Source organism: Erithacus rubecula, assembly GCF_903797595.1.
Source record: "Erithacus rubecula genome assembly, chromosome: 6".
NCBI classification, from domain to species: Eukaryota; Metazoa; Chordata; class Aves; order Passeriformes; family Muscicapidae; genus Erithacus; species Erithacus rubecula.
In genome coordinates, this window is record NC_136688.1 from 21,769,492 (window position 1) to 21,779,567 (window position 10,076).

Consider the following 10,076-nt stretch of genomic DNA (forward strand, 5'->3'; position numbering starts at 1 on the left):
ACTCCTTTGTTTTAGACCCCAACAAAGGCAGCCGGCTGGGATTATTACCAGTGGTAATATCAATTTCAAAGTCTGTGCTTCAGGAACAGACGAGCATCAAAAAAAACGTGCTGCTGTCTGCAGGGGTGGATGCTGTGTGGATAAAGTACACAGAGAAAGGGAAGCAAAGGAGAACACTGAGGACATTATTTCAGCATCTTCTAACCTCACCTTCCTTCAGTGCACCAAATTCCCAAAGGAAAAAATGCCATGTCCTCTGGTATTTTAATATTCAAAATAATGAGTTAATATATGTCCCAAAAAAGTAAATTAGGAATTTGACAGTATAACCAATTAAAGGTAGTGCAACTGGGCTAACTGCATGATTCAAGTATTTGTGACAAAGTTTTGCCCAGTACTGATATAGTAATTACATTTGGCTTTTGTTTGTATTTGTAAAAGAAGAGCCAATATTAGGTGGTATCCAGAGTCTTTTTAACTCACTACAGCCTTTATTTTGTCCTTAAATTGTGATACAAACGAAACAAACAGTTTTGTGCTTGTGCTTTTGTGCCCACCCATAGAGCTCATGCATATGCATGTGTATGTGAGATATTTCACGTTGCATATCAAGAACCTGAAACCAGCTTGTAGCAGTCTCTGTTACTGTGTCAGCAGTGCTTTATGAACAATGGGGGAAATAAAAAGGGTATTTTTCAGGCAGCTTAATTCCTGATCTAACAAATATGCAACACCACAGCAGTGCTGTAGCCAGCCAAGTCCAGCTCCCTTCACTGTGGCTTTTGCAGTGGCAGAAGATTTTGCCTTTGTGGATCACAAATCACAAGGTATTTTGGAGAAGGGACCACACAAGTCCAGATCTATTGGGAACATGAAAGAGGATTTCTTGAACTTTTTGTCCTGAAGTGATAGAAAGGCAGGCAGCAAGATTTAACTGGGATGTTCAGTTTAATAAGATTATTAGGATTTTATGTTTACTATTCCTCCAGAGAGTGATCCTAAGCAAATGTAATTTCAAGGTGTCTAACTACTCAAGAAGACTCTAAAACAAATTGTTTGTGCATTTATTCTGTTTTACTGTAAATGTAAACAGGGGTATATGAAATTCTAATAATTTATATGGCTGACCTTCGGAAAAATGTTTACATTATCTTAACACAAATATAAAGAGTGTTTTTTTTCTTCTTGTATGCAGGTTAGTTTAGATAATCAAAAGCATTGTCAAGAAAGTGTTTTGGTTTTTTTCTGATTCATAAGCTGACTTGGCTAGTTCCTATTCATTAAATTTTTTTTACTTCTTTTTCATTTCCGAAAAGTTTCATGTTGAGGCTTCATTCTGCTTTCTCATACATTGGAGTAAATTCAGAGCAGTTCCCCTGTTGTTAGTAGGAAGTTAACTGGTTTTACTGAAATGTGGAGAGGAAAATCATGCTTTGCTTGCAGACCTCATGAATCAGCAAGTGAAAATACAGTTTGGGTGTGGATTTGACAATCTTTCTAAAATCTGGTTTAGGCCTGTTTCTATTTATTGAATACTTTCAAATAGTGCCGAAAATTTTAAGAAAAACAACAAAAACTAAAACCAACCAACATTTAAGTGTAAACATTATTTTGGAAGTATAGATATAGTTTAGTCCCTGATTTTAATGATTTACAGTTTTATTCAACAGGTACCCTTCACCTTCTATGTTGATACAGCTCAGCCAATGGCTGTTCACATTTCTCCTCTGAGGTTTGCAAAAAAAAGAACAAAGCCAAAGAAACCAAAGAACCCCCAGCATTCACAGAAGGGAGCTTTGGGAAATGTTTGGGAAAGGTGTTGGCAACAGCCTTTACATTTCCACCTGTCTGTGTGTTTCAGCTGACCAGAGAGTTTTTCACCAAGGAGCTGAAGAAGCATTACCAGAGGAACAACGACACGGACGTCTTCTCTGCCACCTGGAACTCTGTCATGATCACAGTAAGTCAGACCATGCCAGTCATTAACTAATGTTTTGTTGTCAACAGCAGCTTAGGCAGGAGTGTGGCTAATGATATATTTTCCCTATAGAAATACCACCCATCAAAATTGACTTTGTTATTGCACCCCTAATTGGTCAGGTTAGAGGCTGACAATGGCTGCAGTCATTGGAACTGCAGTTGTTGTTACCTGCCACGAGAATTTCAATCTCTGTGTGTGTGTGTACACGTGTTAGTGCTCCATACACCCCATGGTGTTTCCCTTCAGGAGTGAAAAGCAGGACGTCAGCTTCTGCAGATGAAAAGTCAATTTTAATCTTAAAAGGAAAGGATGATTGCTGCCCTTCATGCTGATTCAGAACTTTAATAAAGACGTTTCCTTTTGCTGACTGAAAGGAGACGGAGTCAGAGTATGACTTGAATCCTTAAAAAGCATCTGACTGGAATCCTAAAGAGGGACTTTACTCAAATCACCTAGCAGGGCCTTTGAGCAGCAGCAATCCTGGCCAGTAGCTATGGGGGAAAGGGTGGTTGGGAGCCTGGATTGTACTGCTGGTTCATCTCAAGCAAGTCATTCTGGATACGCCCCAAAGCCCAGGTCTTAGATTTCTCATGTCTGCTTTCAGGGAAAGGTGTCAATTCTGTCTTCCTTTCTTCTCTGTGCCTCTCCCCAGTTTGCCTGCTGTGGAGTGAATGGACCAGAAGATTTTGAAGCTATTCCTCATCTTCCATACTCCTCTTTGGAAAAGGCGACAGCGACGCCGGAGGCTTGTTGCCAGCGGGAGCTCCAGAGCCGGGAAGGGATGTTTGTCAACAAGGAAGCTTGTCTATCAGGCAATGAGAGGTTTCAGAACCGGCAGGTAAGGGAGGCCTAACACCAAGAAAAGCAGCTTCACAGTGGGCAGAGAGGTGGCTGCAGTGATCATGGTACCTAGTGAGTCTGGCAGGACTGTACCTCACATCCCAATTACACTCTGCTGACAGCTTTTGAAGGGATGGCACATGGGCAGTTTTGAAAATCTCCTTTCATTGCATACACTGCTAAGTCCATGTTGTGCTGCATCACCAGAAACACGAAGATTTCCTTAAGGGATTGAGAGTTAAGATGGAAATTTAGATCGAGTTCTGTTGTGTTTATGAGGGTTGGAAGTTTGTCTGAGAAGTTAATTAGCAAGCCAGCACAGGTCAGATAGGATGGAATGAAGTTGACTCTTACTGGCTGCAGGAGTGGTTTTAATTTAGCTCACAAAGACTCCTAATCAATATATACAATAAAAATATCAAGGGTTAAACAGCCACAGAAAACCATGTCTGTTTTCTAAGGAAGAGAAGTATTGGAAAGTTGCATTTCTCTGCTTCTTTATTGTAGAAAAAGGACTTTTCTTATAACTGTCTTCCAGTACTTACAGGGAGTCTACAAGAAAGATGCAGAGGGACTTTTGACAAGCGCATGTAATGATAGGACAAGAAGGAATGGCCTTAAACTGACAATAGTTTTAGTCTAGATATTACAGAAGAAATTATTAACTGTGAGGGTGGTGAGATACTGAAAAAAAGGTTTTCCAGAGAAGTTGTGGATGCCTCATCATTAGAAATGTTCACGGCCAGGTTGGATGGGGCTTTGAGCATCCTGATCTAGTGGCAGGTGTTCGTAGCAGAGGGGTTGGAACTAAGTGATCTTTAAGGTCCTGCCCAACCCAAACCATTCTGCAGTTCTATTCCATGATTCTTTTGCCAGGCCTCTTGAGTTGGCAACTTTTTGCAATACTGGACCATGACAAGACAGTTCATCCCATTGATGCTGGACCAAAGTTCCTGACTGTGTTCACCTCAGCATTAGTTAAACCAACTGAGCTCTGTACTGACCCATGTATAAGCCTCCTTCTCCCTCCAGACTAGGCAGTGGTCCTCTTTTCAGCACTTAAGAGCAGATTGAGAAAGAGAGGAAAGTATTTTGGAAGCAGCATGTGAACTGTTCCCTGACTGGCAGCTGGAAATGGTTGGCAAAGGCACTCTGGGTGAGAGATCATAGCAGACAGCATTATGCTGCTTCTGCCAGGTCTGTTTGCTGGGAATATATGGGAGGAGAGAGATGACAGCCAGCAGGGAGGGAAAGAGAAGTGCATTGTGAGAAAGAGGGTTAAAGTTTTTCCTGAGTGGTAATGCTGAAGCTTACCACTCCCATGGAAAGGGAAGGTTTCCTGCAAACCCATCCACAGCATGGAAGATGCTGTGTTTACAGTGAGTGTCATCAAGCACAGAGCAGTGCACTTCCGTAAAATAGGAGAGAAAATCCCAGGCAACTGAGAGCTGAACTGAGGCATTGCTGGAGCAAAGTCAAGCTCTTGGGCCACCATGCTGGTAGGACAATGCTGAGCACACTTGTGCTCACTCCTGTCTGTAGCCAGCTGAGCAGAGCATGCTGGAGGCTGGGTTAAGGTTGGGAGTCTGGCAAGCACACAAATATTTGTTGCTGGGCTGGATGCTTTTCTCTGAAACATGACTGGAAGAGAGCTGATGCTGAGTGGTCTCATGTTGACAAGAGCATGGGTTTAACAGCTCAGTTACTGCCCTAGCAGTTTGGGTCCCCTGAGTGGATCTCCATGCCCTCCCTCACTCTCCACCAGTTGTGCCTCAGTCACGGTGAGCAGGGTCTGGCACGGACACAGGTACATAATTATTGTGCTGTCTTTGCAGTTCCAACACTTTCATTATAGGTGGAGGGAAAAAAAAACCAGATGATCAAAACATCCTAGCAGTATGAATAGGATTACAATGTATGTGTGAAGTATATTTCAGTGGAGAGGAAGCCACTTTTCATACTGGACAAACTCCAATCTACTTTTCTTTTTATGTGTCAGCTGTTTCCCAGTGAGTTTAAATTTTAGGCTGGGAAAACTGAGACCAGGATAAACTGGTGATTTCCAGAAATACCCTGAAACCTTTGCAAGAAGATTTACCTGCTGTTAATTGTATTAGCAATAATAAATTTAATTAAGGGTGATGGTGGCTATGCTTTGTAAGTGGAATAATTGCCATAGTGCAGAGCCCTGAGTTCTTAATGAAATTTTTATTCTATAGCGAGACCAGCAGGTGTTCAGCCAGCCTCTTTTGGGGGAAAGCACAGAGGAAAGGTCCTGGGCTCCTAAAGAGCTCCTGGTTGTGAGAGATGAATCAAGAATCTCCTGCCTTGGCTTTAAATAAATAATCCTTTTCTCTAGCCAGTCTGGGATGTCTGTCACCTGCAGTGAGTGTCCTTCCTTCCCTCTGTGCTTAAGTCTCTGCCCTTTGCAGATGGAGTTCCTCTCCGTGCTGCTCCTCTCTGCCCTGCAGGATCTCACAGTTCCTCATGGTCAATGAGGGGTGTGAATCCCTCCCACCACACTACAGCAACACCTTCCCCTCCCCAGCACTGTCCCATGGACCTCTCTCTGCCTCTTGTGCCTGGGCTGGGTGAGGTGGGGAGAGGCAGCCGTGCTTGTGGTGCCAGGGTCTGAGAGCACCTCGTGTCCTAGCAAGGGCTCTGCTGTGACACCACCACAGTGTGCTGCTCAGGTGTGTCTCACCATGTTCTGTCTTTCCTAGGGCTGCTACACTGTGATCCTGAACTCCTTTGAGACATATGTGTACCTGGCAGGAGCCCTTGCCATCGGAGTGTTGGCTATTGAGGTACTTGGAACAAAAGCAGTGTCAGTAAGGTGCCAGCAGCAGGGCAAACTGGCAGGTGCTCCCCCTCCACAGGCCATCAGCTTGTGCTTTTCATTGCCTGGAAAGAGGCTCCTTGATCCTTTGGCACAAGGGGCAGGGAAATAACTGATGCCACACGCCTGCAGTGCCACCTCGTGCTGGGCCTGCACAGAGCTGTGTCACGCTGGCCACAGGGGCTTTGGGACCCTCTCCACGGGCCCTGTACAGTCACTGCTCCCTGTGCCACAGTGCCCTGCCAGCTGACTAATCTGTCATTTGGTTTATGTGCTCAAACCCTGCCTGTGCTCTAAAACCTTCTGTTTAGTGACTGAAACTGTGGGCTCCAGAGCACTTTCATCATCCTGCCTTCGTAACCACTTCTTTGGTGATGTCTCTGAGGAACAGACACCCACAGACATGGTTTTAGCTCAGAAATTACATCTCTGTGGCATTGCAGGGAAAGGCTGGGTACTTCAAAAGCTCCCCATCTTGTGCAAAGGAGAGAGATCTGGGGAGGGAGGCCCAGCAGCCTCCCAGAAAGGCTGTGCTGTGCCCATGCCAGGCAGTAGCAGTGATGTGCAGAGACTGTGGATCCTGCGCCCCTGTGGCACCAAGGGCAGTTTGGGAATGAGGTCAGGCAGCCACTAACAGTTTGGGGGGGATGGAGGAGCAGAGGAAAGAGTTTTGCTGCAGCCTCCTGGGGGTGGTAAGGGTCCCCCTCTGCATCACTGACTGCTGGGCAGGAGGAAGCACTGGGGGTGGTCCCAGGGCCAGGGAGGGCTTTGCTGATCTTCTGGAAGATGCAGCTGACATTTATGGTTCTCTGTTTTGTTTTTGCCTCTTCTTCCCCTTTCCTCTTCCCAGCTGTTTGCCATGATCTTTGCTATGTGTCTCTTTCGAGGGATCCAGTAAAGAAGTGGCCCATGAACCACCACGTTCCCCACACGCTCAGAAGAAAGAAGGAAAATCCGAAGAAACAAAACCGGAAAACCCCCAAAAAACTTTATTTTTTTTAACAAAACTGGACAGGGAGAAAAGATAAAAAGAAAAAAAAAAAAAGAGGGTTGTAATATATGAATGACCAAAAGGATTGTACTTCAGGGGCTGGAACTTTGAGGTGATGTGCACTACACTGTACACCGGACCCTTGCCCAGAGCCACCCGCAGCAGCCGTGGAGCAGGAGCACAGCCGATTGCACTAGAGACGATGCAGCTGTGGGGCAGGGAGGATGGGCACAGCTGCCTCCCACACAGGCTGAGCCTTCCACTCACCACTTGATCCTGCTTTAGACAGCAAAGGACTCAGACATGCAGGGGCTGCACAAGGCAACAGGTTGGCCTTGACTGTCCAGGTGGGTTTGAAACAAGCAGTGCAGTCAACGTTTGTGTGATTCTGGCTTTAATTTCCAGCCACAGGATGAAAACACTCATTTTTCAGTGGAAGCTTTGCCCCTGACATGTGAAACTTGTCAGACATGTCAAGCACTTCAGTGAGGCTGGCTTTTCTCTGGAACTCCAAGCAGGGGCAGCGTGATCTAACTTAGCAATGGGACTCAGCTAAGGCTGGCTGAGGGTCAAGAGTTTGGTGCCTACCTTTCTGTTTTTACTAAGATTTATTGTTCATTGTTGTGAAAGAGACCAAATGGTTCTCTGCTGTGTTCCCATCTCCTGGGAAAAATAATGGCTCTGGTCAAGCATCATTGATACTGCTGCCTTCCTGAGAAGGGGAGGATATAATGTTTAAATCTTGTCAGCCTTTGCCTTTCCTCTTATACTTGCAAAAAATGATTTGTGGTGCTCTGTTAGCATAAATATTTGCAGTGGTTCCTGCAAGCTTTTCCAAGCCTGAGGAGAGGTCCAGACATGGTGCTGGATTGAAGAGGCTGAAGTTTGTCAACCACTCCCATGCTGTTTTCCTGGATCAGTCTGGTGGAATCATTTCTGGTCAGAGAATTTCCCCTGAGATTCTCCCATGGGCTCATGATGAAAGTAATCATCAAGTCAGAATTGTTTTAGTTGATAGTGTTTCCTCCCTTGAGGTTTTGGTATTTAACTAACATGTCATCTGCTCAATCATTTGGAAGTGAACTTGAGAAAGATGCCTGGGACTGGACCTTGGTCAGAGATTAAGCTGGAGCTACTGAGACCCCAGGCAGGATCCAAGAACACCCTGTGTACAGCCAAACAGCTGTGGCTCCTATGGTCATGGATACTGACTTGGACAGGTGCTTGGTTTCCCTCACCTGGAATCATCAATCCCTGTTGCCTTAATTGTTCATCTGGTCACTTATTCCCTGACCACAAACTCATTTTACCTGGGGAACAACAGAAGGGGCTGTGGTTTCTTGTTTAGATTAGGTCTTTTTACAATTGTATAGGCTCAAATTATGGGAGCACTTTTATATAGGCTCAAGCCAGCTCCTCTGAAAGCTGCAATCTCTGGCAAGGAAGGAGAGCACTGAACCTTGTGCCCAGGTTTTGCAGCAGCAGCATGTTCATGCTCTGGCTGCTCCCTTAGACCCCTGGGGCTGTGCCCCTTGAGCTCTGCCAGTGGTACTGCACGGGCTACAGGCAGGGAAGGAAAGCAGCAGAAAGCCTGGGCCACAATAGACAGAGATCATGGCTAAGTATCTAGGTTGGGGAATCAGGATACTAGGGAACAGGAAGGAGGCATTAGGAGCTTTTCCAAGCTTCATTAGAGAACAACAATTTATTCATTGGCAGGAGAGGGCTGGGCAGGTAGAGCTGCAGCCCCCCCATGCTGCAGTCAGCATATTCCAGCAACAAATTATGTGGCCAGGGCTGCTGAGCAGCATCAGATGTTGCATTAAACCTTGTGGAAAGCTGTTCTGAACTATTTCCCTCTGGACCTCCTTGTAATGAGGCATTTTAGTATTAAACTCTGGTCTGTTGTTTAGTAAAGAAAAACAGTTTTGTTAGCCAAAACCCAGCAGTATTTGTACTGGACAGCAGGTGCTGCACTTAAGAAAAATGTGTTCCATCTACCAGTCTTGTAGAGAATGGGCTGAGCAGAAAGGGAGCTTATCTGTTCTCCTTCTTCCTCAGGAGCTGGTGTCAGTGACTGTTCTGGGAGAGCAATTCCCAGGGAAAGAACAAAACTGTCAGCAGAGTGGGTAATTTGGCTGGAGGTGATCGAAAGAAGAACTACCTCCCCCAGTCTCGAGTTTCTTCCTTTCCCCTCAGTTTATTATGCAGCGTTCTCAAGTCAGAAGCCTGGCTGGCGAAATACCCTCATTTGTGCATGGTGGATGGCTGAAGGGGAAAAAAAGCCTTAAAGTCTTTTTCTACCACCAGTGGCACAGGAAAAAAAAAAAACAAAAAAACACCTGTTAGAGCTGGGGGAACTGAACCAAAGCAGCCAGAGCACAAAGTACTAAATATACATGCCTGGAGAATGATCTCTGCTGGCTTGTTTCTCTTTTGCTTTCCTAATTCTGAACTTATTGCTTTGTCTGTTCTTAGCTTTCTTGCTTTCCCTCTCCCTAATGGCAGTCCCTGTATCTTCAAAAGATCTCTTCTTCATCTGCTATTCTGGGCTGTACACAGCTGTTTCTCCTCTTCTACCTTTCCAGGTCCCCTACTGCTCCTTGCTGTGTGAAGATTTCAAATCTTCTCTGCAGGCTGGCTCAGGTGCCACTGGGAACACAGCTCAAAAGGCCAGGCAGCAATTCCAAACAACTGGAGATAGATGTAAAGATATGTGCAAGTTTGAGGGGATCTGTAGTAGTTAGTAACATGCAGAAGGAATTTTCCTTGGGGGAATTTAATGAACAAACAAGCCCAGAAAGCAGACTCCCACTGTATGGCAAAGCATGTAAATTTGTTGGTTTTGTCCCTTGGTTTTGTGGCTGCCCCCTCTGTGGTACAGTAGTTTTCAGAACTGTAGGCAGAAGAAGCAATTGTATTTTTGTATTTGTTTTTAACAGCTCTGGTGAGTATTTTGGGGTTGGGGGCTCAAGCTGAAGTCACTGCTGGCTGGAGAACTCTGGGCAGGCTGGAGAGCAGAAGGGGCTGCCATCTCCTTCACTGTAGCACTGTGACCACGGCCCAAGCACCTTGGAGGGAGTAGAGACCAGCCTGGGCAAGCCCCCAGCCCCTCTCAGCATCCCTGCCTCCTGGTTGCTATTTAATGCTCCAATGACTGTCACAAATGCCTGGGAAAAGGGCTGCGTGTGAAATAATGTCTGAAATCTATTTTAAAAAAATGTAAATGTTCTTTTTATTAGATAGTGGAGCTAATTTATCCTGTATTCCCTACTGTAATGCTTTTTTATATTGAAAGGAAATTTTTTTTGGTAATATAAACCAGAACACAAGCCTGAAGCACTCTCTGCACGGTTTTTTTGTGCATTTCTTAGAAAAACCCCCAAAAATAAAAGAAAGATATTGTGACAGTGAAGTGAAACAGC

At 45.2% G+C, this 10,076-nt stretch overlaps 1 protein-coding gene across 6 annotated transcripts in view; it reads left to right on the plus strand.

The window, feature by feature from the left end:
- The window catches only part of TSPAN18 (tetraspanin 18), a 116,841-nt gene extending 106,765 nt beyond the window's left edge, over nt 1-10,076 (plus strand). For all 6 annotated transcript variants that reach the window (XM_079309447.1, XM_079309449.1, XM_079309451.1 and 3 more), the window contains exons 7-10: nt 1,862-1,960; nt 2,634-2,819; nt 5,545-5,628; nt 6,511-10,076. In XM_079309447.1, the coding sequence (XP_079165573.1) occupies nt 1,862-1,960; nt 2,634-2,819; nt 5,545-5,628; nt 6,511-6,558 (417 nt within the window). In that variant the 3' untranslated portion in view covers nt 6,559-10,076. The remainder of the gene's footprint in view (nt 1-1,861; nt 1,961-2,633; nt 2,820-5,544; nt 5,629-6,510) is intronic.